Source organism: Macaca nemestrina, chromosome 15 (assembly GCF_043159975.1).
Source record: "Macaca nemestrina isolate mMacNem1 chromosome 15, mMacNem.hap1, whole genome shotgun sequence".
In the NCBI taxonomy this organism is placed as follows: Eukaryota; Metazoa; Chordata; class Mammalia; order Primates; family Cercopithecidae; genus Macaca; species Macaca nemestrina.
The window spans coordinates 26,479,040-26,496,847 of record NC_092139.1 but is presented as its reverse complement, the minus strand read 5'-3'; the positions used below and the strand labels follow the sequence as shown (position 1 = coordinate 26,496,847).

Sequence of the window (17,808 nt, the reverse complement as noted above, 5' to 3'; positions counted from 1 at the left end):
CATCTCTACAATAATAATAATAATATTAAAACAAAGTGAGGAAGAATCATCCCTCTCTCAGGGTTGTTTTTTGGCTTGGAGATGATGCGTGTGAAGCATCTGGCACACAGTGGATGCTTCACACACGGCCACTGCTTTTATTCTGAAGCAAGCCAGAAGAATTCTAGCTGCTGCAGATGGAAGCAGGAGGGGAGACTCTTTTAGAACCAAACAAAGAGAGGAAGAAAAAAACTTTTAAGAAAAAGAGAAGAAAACTTCAGAAGGTCTCACGTCCTCCAGGCTCAGCGGACTTCATTAGACTTTCATAAAATCCAAAGTCGGGGAGACAGGGCACCAGGGGGCTGATGAGGACCCAGCGGGAGAGAAGCCGTCTGCCCCCTCTGCAGCCCCGCCCCTCCTCTCATCACCATGGAGACAGAGCAGGCTGCCCGGTGGGGTTCCTGCCCACCCAAGGCCTGAGGCTGCTGCAGAGGGAGGGGCAGGGGCTGAGCAGACAGGGACCTGTCTAGAAAGCTGGGTTGGCGGTGGGGAGTGTCTACATCCCCCCAACTCCCAAGGCGCTGAGCGATTCGGGCTGGTGTGGGATGCATCTGGAGGGCTGTGTTTTGATCCTCGCTCTGCTAGCAGCTTGCTGAGTGACTGTGGGAAGAACATTTCCCCTGGTGAAGCCTCAGGTTCTACATCTGCCAAAGGAATGAGTAAAAATGTACAAAAACAGAAGCTTGGATAAGAAAGCTGTGGGATGAGGAAGCAATGAAATATTTAATGCTGGAGAAGAACATTCGCTACATATTGTTTATCAAAAAAAGGCAACTTTACCAAACTGACCAGGTGATCCCATATTCATTAACAAACATGGACCCTCTACCTATGCTTACCAACAAAAGAGGGAGAAAAGAAATGCCCTAAAATACACTTTGGCTTGTCTCTGGAAGAGGGAGTTACATGTAATTTGTATTCTCTTGTTTCTTTCTCAAATTTTGGCTGATAAACATGGATTACTTTTGAAATCAGGGTAACATTAACATTAAGTATTTGGATATTTATTTTGCACGGGCACTGTGCTAAATGCTTTACGTGGTTTTAAGCTCATTTTACCTTCTCCACAATCCAGAGAGGGAGCAGTACTATATATTTCTCTTCTACAGAAGAGAAAACTGAGGTTCAGAGAGGTTAAAGGGCTTGCCTGAGGTCAGACCACTAGAGAAATAGACAGGGCTAAGATGTAAAACCACAGCCAAGATACTAGACTCTAAAATGTGAGCATTTAATCATTACCACTACTGCCTTTCAGGACAAGAAAACACTAAAGCATCTGTTTTCTTAAATGTTTTACTATCCAAAATACAAAAGAAATCAAAAGTAGAAAGAAAAATATGAATCCTTACGTCTGTGCCACCCAGCTTCAAGGGAGTCGGTAGGTGGGGGCATTTGGGTGGGGGCACAGAGCGGGGGATGGGGTGCTTAGGGAGGGGAACCAATCTGCACATACATACACACATGCACACCCGTGTACACACAGGCATGCATACATGCACATGCGAGTCTCCCAGGCTGCACTTCTCCCTGCCTGTGGGGCCCTAACCACAAAGGAAAACCACAGCTGCCCTCCCTCTCTCCCACTCTTGCCAGGTTCCTTCCTCCTTTCCACATTCTACTGACTTGCATGTCCCCAGTGGACTCCTTTATAGCTCTGTGGTCCCACCTCAAGGCCTTGAGGTCTTGGCAGCTCTGGAGGATGAGAGAGGACGTGGCCAGGGGCCTTCACGATGCGCCAAGATGGGCATCCCTGCTGGTGCTGGTTGCTGTGGGCACCACCGTGACAGCGGCCGCCAACCCTGGCGTCATGGTCAGGATCTCCCAGAAGGGCCTGGACTATGGTAATTAGATGCCTTCCTTCCCTCCTCTCCACCCCTGAGGAGCAATTATTGAGCATCTATTGTGTACAGCCCTTTAGACCCATCACCTGGCATACTCATAGCTCCTCAGGGCAGGTCCCCTTGCCCCCATTTTATATATGAAGAAACTGAGGCAGAGCAAGTTGCCTAAGATCACAGGGCTGGGATGGTAGAGCTGGGATTGGGGAACTGGTCTAGAGGACTCCAAGTCCAGTGCTCAGACCCCTGAGGGTCCTCATGGTCCCCTCCTTCCCTCTTTGCAACCTCCATCTTGGACTTCTAAGCCCTTCTCTTCTTTCTAAAGCCAGTTCTCAGCCTTGCCATTTGCTTCTCGATGCTGAGGAGGCTGAGCAGAGTCAGAGGGAGAGTGTGGGAGGACCTCCCCACCCCGCGCTCTCCCCAGTGCAGGGACTGGTGGCCATACTGTGCACAGTGCTCCGCTGGGTGACACAAAGAGGGTCCCCCCAGACCACTCACCCAGGCCCAGGCAGAGGAGAGAAAGGCATGAAACAGCCCGTGCTGACCTGCTCTAACCTGTGCCAGGCATTGAGCTAGGAACTTTACACGCACCATCTCATTTACCCTCACTTCAGCCTGTGTAAGACAAACTGCTGCTGTCAAAACTTGCACACCAGAAGCTGGCAGCCTGGATTTGAGCTCTGGTCTTGCCTGATGCCCCAGCGTGGGGTTGCTCGATGCTGCCTCCCGGTGGCAGAGAGATGACCTGCAGAGCAGTGGGTGATAGCCAGCCCCAGGGAAATCAGACCAAGGGGAAGGCAGAGCCTCTCCAGTTGGGGTGCCCTCGGGAAACAGACAGGACTCAGGAGGAGCTGGTATCCCATCCCTGAATTCCCACCCTAGCCCAGCAGGACGTCTCTGAATCCTAGAGCCGCAGACAGAAGGCCACACAAGACAGAAGAGCTAGGAGGAAGGAGTATGGCCCTGAAGCCTGTCAAAGCAGAGGCTCAGTCAGGGTCTTTAAGTTCGGTGGTCTTCATGCTCCGTCATAGCAGCCTCAGTTTCCCCTTCTACCCAATCCCCTTGTGCCAATCAGAGTGAGTTTTCTGAAATGCAGCAAATCTGTTCATGTCCTCCCCTGGCTCACATTCTCCGTGGCTGCCTACTGCCTTCAGAGCTATCCTGACCCTTTGGCATGGCATTTGAGACCCTTCGAGGCCTGGTCTCTGTCAACTTACAGATCCTGGACACCACACATTTTTTTTCCCTCCACACGGTGACCAGTTATGTGTCATTTACTTTTGAACCCCCAGAAAGCCTTCTCTAGGGCATGGGCTCTGGGACCAGAAGGCCTGGGTTCAAATTCTGCTCCCTGTCAGCTGTGTGGCCCCTAGCAAGTCACGTCAGCTTTCTGAACCTCAGCTTCCTTATCTGTGAAATGAGGGTAGTGACAGGACCTACTTCCTAGGATTGTACAAATTCATACATGCCCAGAGCCTAGAACAGCGCTTGGCACAGAGTAAAGCTCAATACATTTCATTGATATTATTATTTCCTAACTGGCTCCGAGAAAACCCAAAGTCTGGGCTCCCTCATCTTACTATTTACTCCTTTTCAGGTAACGTGTTTGCCTTTTAATTGGTTCTTTGATGCCGTTAGCCACATCATAACTGGTGGTAGAATTTCTGCCATTAGGACATTATTTATTCATCTAATAAATCTTTTTTTGTTTTGTTTTGAGACCGAGTCTCGCTCTGTCACCCAGGCTGGAGTGCAATGGCGCCATCTCAGCTCACTGCAACCTCCACCTCCGGGGTTCAAGTGATTCTCCTGCCTCAACCTCCCAACTAGCTGGGATTACAGGCGCGCACCATCACACCCAACTAATTTTTTGTATTTTTAGTAGAGACGGGGTTTCACCATGTTGAACAGGCTGAACTCTTGAACTCTTGACCTAAAGGGATCCACTAGCCTTGGCCTCCCAAAGTGTTGGGATTACAGGCGTGAGCCACCGCACCCAGCCTCATCTAACAAATCTTAAGTGCCTTCAAAGTGTCAGGCACAATGGGAATGTGGGGGACACATTAGTAAATAGAACAGATTGCTGCTGACCTAAGGGGCTTACATGTAATAGGGGAGGGACATTAGTCAGAGTAATGTGAATAAATGCATGATTACAAATGGTAACGGGGGCTCTGGAGGAGCCATCCACAGCATCATGAGAATAACACAGGGTGTTGCTCTGATCTACTGGGCCAGGGGGGGTTCCCAGAGGAAGTGATAAATGAGCTGACTAGAGGCTGACCGGGTGAATATGGGAGGGAAGAATTTCTTAGGGAAAAGGAATAGCTTGTGCAAAGGCCCTGGGGAGACAGCCCAAAACTCAGAGAGGTGGGGGATCTGGGGGGGTGTAGCATAGAGCAAATAACAAATTAAGTACCCAACAAATACTAGTAGGATGCATAACTGGGTGTTTCAGGGGTGATATTTTAGACCACGGGTCAGCAAACTATAGCCCTCAGTTTTTGCATGGCCTATAAGCCAAAAATAGTCTTAATATCTTTAAATGATGGGGAAAAATCAAAAGGGTCCAGCATAGTGGCTCAGGCCTGTAACTCCAGCACTTTGGGAGGCTGAGGCAAGAGGATCACTCGAGCCCAGGAGTTCGAAACCAGCTGGGTAACGTGGTGAAACCCCAGATCTCTGCAAAAATGTTAAACAAATTTTTTTAAAGTTAGCCTGGTGTGGTGGCAAACACCTGTGATCCCAGCTGCTAGGGAGGCTGAGGTGGGAGAATCACCTGAGTCCAGCAGGTCGAGGTTGCAGTGAGCCGTGATCATGCCTCCGCACTCCAGCCTGGGTGACGCAGACAGACCCTGTCTCAAAACAACAACAAAAGAAGAAAAATACTATCTCACAACATGTGAAAATTATATGAAATTCTCATTTCAATGCCAACAAATAAAGTGTTATTGGAATACAGGCACACAGAAGACCATGATATTGTCTATGGCTGTTTTGTGCAGTAACGGCAGAGCTGAGTATTTGTGACAGAGGCAGTTTGGTTTCCTATAAAGGGTCAGTTTACTATTTGGCCTTTTCTAGGAAACCTTAACTGGTCCCTGTTTTTGACCCTTCCAGTGCCACTGTTCATGCTATGAACAGGCGCCCAGGGTCCAGAGCCTGCCCTGCCCCTCTGTCCCCTGCTCCAGGCCGTGCCTCTGACTGTCACCCCTGCCTTCTCCCTTCAGCCAGCCAGCAGGGGACGGCCGCGCTGCAGGAGGAGCTGAAGAGGATCAAGATTCCTGACTACTCAGGAAGCTTTAAGATCAAGCTTCTTGGGAAGGGGCGTTATAGCTTCTACAGGTGAGGCCCGCCAGAGCTCAGTCCTTGATTGGCAGGACTTGCGGTGTTCTGGGACCACCAAGAGCTAGAACGCAGAGCCACAAACTCCTCAACTCACAGAGTTTCATATCCCGAAGCCTGTGTTTACATCATCCCAAGGAGAGGCAACCTCCCAGCTGAGCGTGGAGAAAGCCACACAAACCACAACTCCCAGGAAATGTCATGAAACCCCAAACTCTGTGCCGTTTATCAATTAGAATGTGCCATGTTTCAAGGTCAGAAAATCTTTTCCAAAATGGCTTAAGGCAGAATGCATTGGCTCACATGACTGAAAAGTCACTGGAAGAGCCTGGCTTCAGGTTCAGCTTGAGGCAGGCTTACATGCCACTGGGCCCTGTTTCCTCTCTTGCCACCTCTCAGCATCACTTCCTTGGACAGGCCCAATTGGCAGGCAGTGTATCCCCTCCACAGGCAAGACAGTCACCGGTAAGTCTCGCTAGATCTCCTGCTCAGCACTCTGAATGGAGAGCCCTAAGACTCACTCTGACTGGCCCACCTTAGGTTACGTACACAGCCCTGAGCCAATCACTGTAGCCAGGGAATGAAATACACTACCTGGCCGAGCCTAAGTTGCAAGCTCCACCCCCTGAAGATGGACATAAGATCAACTTTCTTTGGAGTGGCATGGAACAGATGTGGGGAGGGGCTTCCCCTAAATAATCTAGTAGTTCTGTTATCACAAGAAGGGGGTTGTGCACTGGGCAGAAAACCCATGAAAGTCCTCTACAGAGTTTTGTACACCCATTCATTCACAGATATTTTGAGCACCCACTGTATGTCTGACACAGCAGGCTCTGGGGCTGCAATAGCGAAACAAGACAGAGCTATACAGACTTCTCCTATGCAGAGTTTCCAGTTAAAGGGCCTCCTATTTTATCTTCATTGATTGTCATGCACCCTGCAAAATAGAGATCATTGTGCCCGTTTTACAGATGAGGAAACTGAGGCTCATGGTAATTATGCCCAGGGTAACCCAAGAGTATATTAAAGAGCAGGATTTAAATGCAGGTTTTTTCTGACTTCAAAACCTAAGCCACTCCAGTTGCCTACATGTTTGTCAAGGCTGCTGTCTTAGCTTTGGAACTCCTGGAATGGACGGAGTGAAGGACCAGGTGGTGGGGGATGAGTCTGCATTAACCATTAACCAAGTCCTCATGTGGGCACCCAGGATTATATGAAATTATATGAAATTCACATTTCTCCTTTGCAGCATGGACATCCGTGAATTCCAGCTTCCCAGTTCCCAGATAAGCATGGTGCCCAATGTGGGCCTTAAGTTCTCCATCAGCAACGCCAACATCAAGATCAGCGGGAAATGGAAGGCACGAAAACGTTTCATGTGCGTTTCTGCGCTTGCGGTTTGTTGGGTGCGCTCTTGGTGATATTTGGACGGGATTAGAGAGTCAGGGCCTCTGGAATGCCCAATGTTTGCCTTGCCTGTGACCACCTATTGCCACAGGGTTCCTCAGGAAATTCTACACATGAGAAGATTTTACATGACCCTTGGTTAATAACTGAGCATTTATCCACATCTCAGTGCAGGATACTGGCAAGGCTGAGTTGGTGCATGTGGCTTCCGGTGGAAAGCTAAGTGGAACTTTCAATTTCTTCTGTTTATCAGTTAGCTATTGCTGTGTAACAAACTATCCCAAACTCTGTGGCTTAAAACAACAATCAGCTGTCATCACTTATACATCTGTGTGTCGGCTGGGGCTCAGCTGACCTGGGTTGGGCTTAGCAAAGGAGGCTTGGCTCCACCTGTGTCTCCTTCTCCTTGGACCAGTGGGTTATGCAGAGCATACTCTTGGTGATAGCAGAGGTGCAAAAAGGGAAAGCAGGAACACACAGGTCCTCTTAAGGCCCAGGCTCAGAACTTATATAACACTGGCCAAATCATTTCACGTGGCCAAGCCCAAAGTCAAGGACAAGCAAAGGCACCCTCCTCAACCCCGCCATGATAGGCAATGGTAAGGGTATGAATGCAGGGGAGGGTGAAAAATAGGGGCAAATAACCCAAACTACAACTCCGAATCTAAATCCTGGGCTCTCCCCACAGCTACCCTGCCCACTAACAGTGGTTCAGAGTGACCGTCGCTTTAGGAAGGTCTCCTTTCTGGGGAATCTAGGGAGGAAAATGGAGGAGAAACCGCCCTGGCGAATGAAAGGGGCGTGAGTCTGCCTGCCCTTACAAGAACTACTCGGTGTGTCTCCTCCCCACAACAATGATCACTTAACTCTCTCCCTGGGGCCTTTTGCATCTATCTTTTCCCTTGCTGATCACACACAAAAACAAAAGAATGTCCACTGTCTTATCCAAAACCCATTGCATCCCTGAGGGAGGAGTTATTAACCTCATTATTGAATTAATGGTGCCATTAATTAATGCAAGTCATTGGCCCCAAACACCCAGCTTTTTAGTAGCAAAGCTGGGACACACACTCTGGTGTCTGACTGCTGAACCAGGGTCTGAGGGAGGAAATGGAAGCTCAGAGAGGTAAGAAACATGCCCAAGGCCACACAGCTGGGGCGGCAGCTGAGGCAGTGGTTAAGAGCAGGTTCCTGCCAGTCAGACATGAATTCAGAGTTCAGGTTGGAATCCTAACTGTCCCACTCAGCTGCTGTGTGCCTCTTCTCTCTGAACTGCATCTCCTCGCCTGGAGTGGGGATAATAACAAAACCCGCCCTCCCGCACTGGGGTAAAGTTTGAACGGCAGTGGGAAGAAAGGATTTGTTCCACGTTCCTCTTTGTTTTTCTCCAGAAAAACAAGCGGCAATTTTGACCTGAGCGTAGAAGGCATGTCCATTTCGGCTGATCTGAAGCTGGGCAGTGACTCCACATCAGGCAAGCCCACCGTCAGCTGCTCCAGCTGCAGCAGCCACATCAACAGTGTCCACGTGCGCATCTCAAACAGCAGAGTGGGGTATGGACTCCAAAGGGCTGTGGCTGGGAGGAGGGACCTAAAGAACAACTCTGTCAATCATCCCTGTATTCCGAAAACACACCCAGAGTGCCACCTGCATGCCAGGCCTTGCTCAGAGGCCTCAGGCATGGCACGGGAGGCAGGGGTCCACAGATGAAGCAGACACTCTCTTTCTCAAGGCATCATTTGTTTATTCCATATTCATTCAGCAGACTTAACTGAGCACTTACTATGTCCCAGGCTCATACTAAGCACGTTACATATGCACTAAATTATATCGTCATCACAAATCTGTAGGCATTCGTCTATCCATCCATTCAACAAATATCTAGTGAGACTCAGATCTGCACCAGGCTTGTGCAATGTGGTCAGGAAATGAGTGACCAATGAAAACTTAGTAAGAGCTAATATTTGTCAGAGGCTGACTGTGCCCAGCACTGATTTGAGCACACTCATTATCTCATTCAAGCCACACCATGACTCTGTGAGATCAGTCGATTATTACCCCGTTTTCTGGGGAGAAAACCAAGGCATGGAGAGATAGGCAATAGCTTAAGTTGCTACAGCTGGTGAGTGTTCAAGTCCAGGTTTATTTCACCCCAGACTCAGCCACACAGTCCTGTTCTCTTAAAGTTTTCAGCCCAGTGGGGAAGAAAATCATTAACCAAAGCATTGCATGAATGAATGGTTCACACGGAATTACAAAAGGAGATAAGAATTAAGAAAAAAGAGGTACAAACTTGTATGAACACAGAGAACCGGAGGCTCTGACCCCATCTGGGGGCAGGCCAATTCTTCCTTGGCAAAATGACATTTGAACTGAGATGAAAGGATAAGTAGGCATTAGTTAGGGAGGTGTTAGGGACGGGGGTGTTTTAAGCAGAGGGAACAGCATGTGCAAAGGCACGGTGGTGGGAGGACACACAGGAGAGAGGACATGGCAGGCCAGTGTGGCTGGTGTGCAGTGAGGGAGGGGCTGGTGAGGAATGAGACTGGGGCAGGGGCCCAACCACGCAGGGATTCAGGAAATAGCCTCATGAACAGGTCACTAAATCGGGGACAAGCGTCTGATGGGGTGTGTGTGTAGTTAGAGCTCAGGGGCGAGGGTGCCAAGGCCTGTTTCCAGGAGGGAAGAAAGCTTTTGAGACGATGCAGCCTCCTGAATCCAGCCCAGGGACAACCGAAAAGCCTCATCTATCCCCCTACTTGTCCATCTCTAGGTGGCTGATCCGACTCTTCCGCAAAAAAATTGAGTCTACGCTTCGAAACAAGTTGAACAGCCAGGTAGGAGGGGCTTGGAGCCCCATCAGCGAACAGAGGGGAAGGGCCCTCAGTGACCACACACTTCCCCCTTCTCCGGACACTCTGCTGTCACTCCAGACCCCTTGGTAGTGCTTATAGCCCTTTGAAACCACAACCCCAGCTCTAAAAGCCAGTCGTGTATGTTTTGCTGAAGAATCCACCAAGAGACCAAGAGATGATCACTTCCCACACTCCCAACAAACTTTCCCTCATGCCTGCTTCGGCCACCTCTGCTTTTCCCCAGCCTTCCTCCCTGCTGAGAAAATGCCATTCCCTTCCTGCCTCCCTCTCTTCCCATACCCCTGGTAGACTCCTTCCTCCACCCCACCCCGAGTTCCTTCCTTGATGCTCCCCATTCAGACAAATGCCATTGATGAAGCTACATTTCTGGGCTTTGGCCAAACCCCAGTAGTAGCCCATTCCCTGAGGCTGGAACTAATATAAGGGACAGGTGTCGGCCAGCACTCCTCCAACCATGCCCACAGCCTCAACCCGCAACCCAGATACTTCAGATAAGGGACGAGGCCATTCATTCAGCTGGTTTTCCATTAACAAATTATAAATTTTTAAGAATCATCTGAGCCTGTCTCAAAAAGCAATGAGTTTTGGCTCTCTCCAGAGGGCAATGGAAGTCGTTGAAGGTTTAGGCAAGGGGGTGACCTGGCCAGATCTGTGCTTTAGAACAATTTCCCTGTCCGCTGTGGGAATGACTGGAGGGGCCAAGAGTAGGGGCAAGGAGACCACTGAGGAGGCTCGTGCAGTCTTCTAGGTGGAAGACGTTGGTTTCCTTGTTAAAGACACTAAACAGGTAGGGGGGCATCAATCATGTGAGAACATCTATCTGAAGATACTGTGTCAAAAGCTTAAAAAGCAAGAAATCAATGCATGTTTGTCAAAATGCATAACACAGTGGACTATAGAATGGGTTTTAGAGTCACATGGCAAGAGTGGAGCCAGTGGCTCGGTTGGGATTAGATGGGACAGTTCCAATGAGCAGGACAATCCCCAGCCAAAGTCTCAGGATAGCGTCTCGGGGTAAGTTTTGGCCCTGGCTCCAGGGCTTAACTAGCTGTGTAACCTTGAGGAAATGACTTGACCTTCTTGAACCACAATTTTACCATCTGTAAAATGGGGACATTAGGCCGGGCGTGGGGCTCACGCCTGTAATCCCAGCACTTTGGGAGGCCGAGGTGGGTGGATCAACTGAGGTTAGGAGTTCAAGACCAACTGGAGAAATCCTGTCTCTACTAAAAATGCCTGACCAACATGGAGAAATCCTGTCTCTACTAAAAATGCAAAATTAGCCGGGAGTGGTGGCACATGCCTGTAATCCCAGCTACTTGGGAGGCTGAGGCAGGAGAATTGCTTGAACCCAGAGGTGGAGGTTGCACTGAGCCAAGATCATGCCATTGCACTCCAGCCTGGGTAACAGGAGCGAAACTCTGTCTCAAAAAAAAAAAAAAAAAAAAAAGTAGAGGACATTAATACTTTCTTCACCAAGGCACTATAAGGATTCATGAGATAATGCAGAAAATGTGCTCACTCACTAGGCTAGCTCACCCACAGTTCAGCTGTCTGTATAATCAAGTAATAGTCTGAGAAGAGTGTTGAGATATATTTAACATTTGGAACAATTACGATTATTTCTTAGTACCATTTAAAAGTGGCCCCTATAGCAGCCAAGCTAATAAGTAGTAAAGCTGCTGCTACTGTTGATGGTGATGATGATGGTGAGGCTGACGATAGTGATGGTAATGGTGGGGATGATGATGATGATGGTGATGGTGAGGATGATGATGGTTATGGTGAGGATGATAATGGTGATGGTGATGATGGTGATGGTGAGGTTGATGATGGTGATTATGAGGTTGATGATAGTGATAGTAATGGTGGAGGTGAGGAGGATGGTGATGGTGATGGTGATGATGATGGTGATGGTGAGGTTGATGATGATGGTGATGATGGTGATGGTGAGGTTGAGGATGATGATGGTGATGATGGTGATGGTGAGGTTGAGGATGATGATGGTGATGATGGTGATGGTGAGGTTGATGATGATAATGGTAATGGTGGGAATGATGATGATGATGGTGATGATGAGGATGGTGATGGTGATGATGATAATGGCGATGGTGAGGTTGATGATGGTGATGGTGATGGGATGATGATGGTGGTGATGGTGATGGTGAGGATGATGGTGATGGTGATGGTGGGGATGATGATGGTGATGGTGAGGTTGATGATGGTAATGGTAATGGTGGGGATGATGATGATGGTGATATTGAGGATGATAATGGTGGTGGTGATGATGGTGATGGTGAGGTTGATGATGGTGATAGTAATGGTGGAGATGATGAGGTTGGTGATGTTGATGATGATGATGATGGTGATGGTGAGGCTGATGATGGTGATGGTGGGGATGATGATAATGGTGATGATGATGGTGGAGATTATAATGATGATGATGGTGATGGTGAGGTTGATGATGGTGATGGTGATGGGATTATTATGGTGGTGATGGTGATGGTGGGGATGATGGTGATGGTGATGGTGGGGATGATGATGGTGATGGTGAGATTGATGATGATGATGCTGGGAATGATTATAATGGTGATGGTGATGGTGAGGATAATAATGGTGATGGTGATGATGGTGATGGTGAGGTTGATGACGATGATAGTGGTGATGATGATGGTGATGGTGAGGTTGATGGTGATTATGAGGTTAATGATGGCGATAGTAATGGTGATGATGATGAGGATGGTGATGATGATGATGATGGTGATGGTGATGGTGATGGGATGATGATGGTGGTGATGGTGATGATGGGGATGATGGGGATGGTGATGGTGAGGTTGATGATGGTGATGGTGGGGATAATGATAATGGTGATGGTGATGGTAGAGATTATAATGATGATGATGGTGATGGTAGGGATGATGATGGTGAGGGTGGGGATGATGATAATGGTGATGGTGATGGTGGAGATGATGATGATGGTGATGGTGATGGTGAGGTTGATGATGGTGATTGTGGGGATGATGATGATGATGATGGTGATGGTGAGACTGATGATGGTGATGGTGATGGTGGTAAGCATATGCCCATTTAATAGACATTTTCTTCCTCCAAGGCAGGAGCTCATCCTGGGCAGTTTCAATGGTGATAGTGAAGTTGATGATGGTGATGGTGATGGTGATGGTGATGGTGATGGTGATGGTGATGGTGGGGATGGTGATGATGTTGGCCCATATAATATACGGAGTGTTTACAGTGATCTGACACTATGCTAAGAACTCTTTCTATGGATTCCAGCATTTAATCCACACATTCTGGCACTTAATCCCCTGTGAGAGAGATTCCATGATTATCCCTATTTTACAGGTGAGTAAACTGAGATACAGAAAGAGGAAGTAATAGTGCTTGGATTCAAATCCAGGCTACCCTGCCTCAGAGATGAACCTTGCTCTTAATCATAAGATCCGATTTAGAAGCAAGTACTGGCCTGAATGAATGAATGAAGGAATGAGATGTCATGATACCAGGAGGGGCTGGAAATGGTGAGGAGTGAGCCAGGGAGTCTGCCCCCAGGGAATACAGTGTGTAGGATGGGTGTCTGAGAGAAGGAAGAGCCTGTGTCAGTACAAAGTGTGCATGAAGGGAAGAGCAGGGAGGGAGCTGGGATCCCATCAGGATTTGCTGTGATCTGGAGCCATCTGTTGGCCCTGATAGGTGAGCAACACTGGTGACAATGCCTGAGGTGCAGCTCAGGAGTCCAGCAGGGCCCCAGCTGCCAGCTGTGCGGCCCTCTGTTCCTGGGTCATTTGGAGAAGAGGCGCAGGTTCCTCGGAGAATGCCAGTCCAGGTCCTCTTAAGACTTCAAGAGCCTTATGTGGTAGAAACACACTTCAGGGAAACCAAATTTTCTCCTTCCCTCCTTCCCACTGCTGTCTTCCCTCCTTCCTTCCTTCCTTCCTTTCCTTCTTCCCTCCTTCCTTCCTTCCTTTCCTTCTTCCCACTCTTCTTCCTTTCTTTTGTTTTGTTTTGTTTTGTTTTGTTTTGTTTTGTTTTGGTGATGAAGTCTCGCTCTGTTGCCTAGGCTGAAGTACAGTAGCACAATCTCAGCTCACTGCAACCTCCGCCTCCCAGGTTCAAGAGATTCTCCTGCCTCAGCCTCCTGAGTAGCTGGGATTACAGGCATCTGCAACCATGCCTGCCTCATTTTTGTATCTTTTGATAGAGACAGGATTTCACCATGTTGGCCAGACTGGTCTCGAACTCCTGACCTCAAGTGATCCACCCACCTCAGTCTCTCATAGTTCTGGGATTATAAGCATGAGTCACCACGCCCAGCTCTTCCTTTCTTTTCTTTCTTTACTGTTTTTCTACCTTCCTTCCCTTTCTCCTTTTCTCCCTTTCTTCCTTCTTTATCTTCCCCTCTTCACTCCTTCCCCTTCCTCCCTCCATCCCCCAGGAAAAATAACTTGATTGACAGTGTAGAAGGAGGGATAGGGGGAGGATAGAGGTGACCTCTAGGCAGATGGTGCAGCCAACCCTAAGGAGGAGTAGGAACCTGAGGAGTTTGGTTTGGGATGTGCCAGCCTTGGGGACCAGTAGGACACCCAGGGACAGTTGTCTATGAGGCATCTGGGTCCCCAGACTGGAGCTCAGATAAGCCTGGGCTGCAAAGTAGGGCCTGGGTACTGGCCACATGTTGGGAGCAGTGGGGGTGACTTCACCTGGGCTCCCAAAGACAGATGCTGAGACAGGGTTTGAGTGCACGTCATTTATTGGGAGGGGTTCCCAGGCAGCGCAGTGAGGAGGTCGGGAGGCAGGGAAGGGGCTTTACTGAGTGGGTTGCTGCTATGGGCAACTGGGACTCAGTCCTGCTGGCAATTCTCAGAGGAAGGGTGGGGAGCACACCTCAGAATTGTTCCAGAAGCGGGAAAAAGGCTGGGGTATTTGTCTGCCACCTCCTAGCCTTCTTTCGTTGAAGGCTGTTCTTAGAGACCTAACTTCTTGGCACTTCTGAGCACAGTCCAGAGAGTGTGGGCGGGGCGCTGCAGCACCTGCCACAGGGGCCATGGGGATGCCTGAAACAGCTCAAGAAGAGGGCCTAAGTGGAAGGGACAGGGAGCCAGGAAGAGAGCCCAGAGAAGCTCCCACGTCTTCAGTGAAAGAGGAAGAGCTTGCAAAGGAGTCTGGGGAAAAGCCTGTAGGGGATAGGAAGAGAGCAGAAGGTCTTGGTCACAGGTCTCTAGAAGGAGTGTTTCTAGAAGGGAATGGGCAACCACACCAGGAGCTACCCAGTAGTCGAGAAAGGCAAGGACTGAAGAGACTCTGCTGGATTACTGAGGGGAAGGTCATTCAAGAACAACATCGGGACAGGGAGGGAAGGAGCTTGTCTGACCACCAGCCCCAGCCCCAGTCTCTTAGTCAGGGGAAGGCTGTGGTTTCAATCCTATATTCCAGCTATCTATTGCTTGAAAACAAACAACTGAAAATTTGGTATCATAAAACAACCAGCATTGTTAATGTTCATGGATTCTGTGCATCAGGAAATCAGATGGGCATGACGGGGATGGCTGAGCTCTCTGCTCCATGAGGTCTGGGGCCTCACCTCAGAAGACTCAAAAGTTCCATGTTAGAATTACCTGGAGGGTTCCTCGCTCCCATCTCTGGTGACTGGGCTAGGAAGACTTGGTCTCAGCTCTGCTGGGACTATTGACCCAAGCCACTACCATGGCCCCTCCACGGGGCTTGGGCTTCTCATATCATTGAGTGGGTTCTGCATAGCCTTTTACGACCTCACCTCTGAAGTTACACAAAGGTGAGGTGTATTGTTGTGTACTGTTGCTTAGAAGCAAGTCACCAAGCCCAGATTCTAGTGGCAAGTTCACAGACTCCATCTCTTCGTGGGGGTGTGGCAAGGCCACATTACAGAAGAGCAAATGGAATGAAAAATATGATTTGCCACATTCCATTTTACAGATGAAGAAAGAGAGGTCTAGATAAATGGAACAACTTTCTCAGTGTCAAAGTCAGTGTGTGACCCAACACAAATCTTCTCAGGCTAGTGTTTGTTCCATTGCGAGTCACGGGTTAGGGGACAGGGGGATAGGGGTGGGGTGGCAAAGGCAGGTAGGGAATGGCTTCTCTGGCCATACATATCAAACGTGAGGGTGCCCACCTAGTTAAGTAGAAAGCCTGCCCATGCTCCCAGAAGCCCAGATAAGGGAAGGCTGGCCATTGACTACCTCGTATTTGTTTACTACCTCATTCCACAAAGGATCTGAGACAGCAAAATCAAACAGAAACAAAAGAAAAAACAAAACAGCAACAACAACAACAAATCACCTTATAAAATAGAAAACATAAACACCCATCAGGAAAGTTCCACACACAGGGCAGGAAGTAGAATGCAGTTATGTAGGCCATACAGTCATATACAGTTATTATTGCTAAGCTACATGTTCAACTCTGAGCTTCCTGGTGGCCAAAAAGAAAAAGGAAAGTTGATTGGCTACATAATTTTCAAGAAAACATTCAAGGAAAGCAAGGCATATCTGGCCCATTATTGCCAAGGGACATTTTTCACTATGGGAAGACCTTACTGATTACTTGTTTGGTTCTCCCCAGGTCTGTGAGAAAGTGACCAGTTCTGTATCCTCCAAGCTGCAACCTTATTTCCAGACTCTGCCAGGTGAGGGCTGGATGAGGATCAAAGATAGAAAGGAACAGAAGGGGGAGGGTGTGAGGACATCATGGTGGATGTGATGGGGCCGGCAAGTTTCCCAGACAGCCCTGGGCCTGGGTGGGAATGAGAAGAGTAGTAGGTTATGTTCAAGTGGCAGCTAGCATCGGATCAAGTCCTTGTGCTAGGTCCAGAAGTGAGGAGGACAAACAGCCCATACCGCCTCATTCCCTTAGCTCTGCAAGGGCCAAACAGCCAAATACTCCCAGCTCTCTAAGGCCAGAGACACATGACTGCCCTGAGATCTGATATTGGTCACTTCTTTTTGGATCTCAGTTTCCATGTCCTTAAAATGGGGACAATAATCTTCACCCCCAAGTACTTGGCAAGCTGCAAAGAACTGTGGCAGGCACTCAGGAAATTGTCCCCTCTCAGTCTTCCAACACTTCCCTGAGAGAAGCATTATTCTCCTCGTTTTTCACCCCATCCCCCTGTTCCCTAGCCCGTAACTCACAATGGAACAAGAGTAACCTGGCTGGGCTCACGCCTGTAATCCCAGCACTTTGGGAGGCCATGGCAGGCGGACCACCTGAGGTCAGAAGTTCAAGACCAGCTTGGCCAACATGGGAAAATCCTGTCCCTACTAAAATTACAAAAATTAGTCAGGCCTCATGGCAGACGCCTGTAATCCCAGCTACTTTGGAGGCTGAGGCAGGAAAATCACTTGAACCCAGGAGGCAGAGGTTGCAGTGAGCCAAGATCATGCCACTGCACTCCAGCCTGGGTGACAGAGCGAGACTCTGTCTCAAAAAAAAAAAAAAAAAAAAAAAAAAAAATGAGGAACCTGAGGCTCAGAGAGTAGGTGAGACTTGTCCAGAGTCATGAAGCCATCAAGAGGCAGAAGCAAGATCCAAATCTGCAGCTAAGGTTTCCTTCACTCCAGAGCCGGGGCTTTCAGCTGCTCTCAGGACTACCACGCTGTGAAACCTTGCATGGTTGGCACATAGTATATGCCCATTTAAGAGGCATTTTCTTCCTGCAGTACAGGAGCCCATCCTGGGCAGGTTCGATGCAGCTGCACTGCCCAAGGTTTGGCCTCACGAGGCAGGAAAAAGATTTTGGTCTGAATCCCAGCTTCATCCCTCACCAATCATTGGACAACTTGGATTTCTGAGCCTTGGTTTCTTCTCTGCTAACTGAGAAAAGGGATAAAGGAAGGGCTGATGTTTATTTAACTCTCATTGATTACTACTGGGAAACAGAGAAACTCTTCAGACTTGAGCCAGCCAGGGCTCAGCCTGGGCTATTATCAATGATCCGGACAATGATCCTCCCTGGCTTTTGCATGGAAAGGGCATTGGGCATCCACCTTCTCTCAAAACCCTCCCAGCATCTTTGAGGTCACTAGGATTCTCTCATTCTACAAATGACAAAAAAATGACTCAGAGAAGTGCAAAGACTTGTCCAAGGTCATCCAGAGTTTGGTTCAAGCCTAAGTCTCTCTGTGCCCTTGACCGTGTGTCTTAGCCACTCATCTCAGGGCTGTTGGAAGAAGAGAGTAAGGGGGTGTCTGTGAATGTGGGGTGTGGGTTCATTTTCCCTTAAGGTGAGCTCCCTTAAGGAGGGCTCC

At 48.8% G+C, this 17,808-nt stretch overlaps 1 protein-coding gene across 1 annotated transcript in view; it reads left to right on the top strand.

Annotated features, from left to right (window-relative positions):
- Positions 1–1,638: 1,638 nt before the first annotated feature.
- Positions 1,639–17,808, top strand: part of LOC105496326 (bactericidal permeability increasing protein) — a 34,545-nt gene continuing 18,375 nt past the window's right edge. Inside the window, exons 1-6 of the mRNA XM_011766658.2 lie at positions 1,639–1,880; positions 5,108–5,222; positions 6,472–6,600; positions 8,021–8,182; positions 9,403–9,466; positions 16,124–16,187. Of these exons, the coding sequence (XP_011764960.2) occupies positions 1,667–1,880; positions 5,108–5,222; positions 6,472–6,600; positions 8,021–8,182; positions 9,403–9,466; positions 16,124–16,187 (748 nt within the window). The 5' untranslated portion in view covers positions 1,639–1,666. The remainder of the gene's footprint in view (positions 1,881–5,107; positions 5,223–6,471; positions 6,601–8,020; positions 8,183–9,402; positions 9,467–16,123; positions 16,188–17,808) is intronic.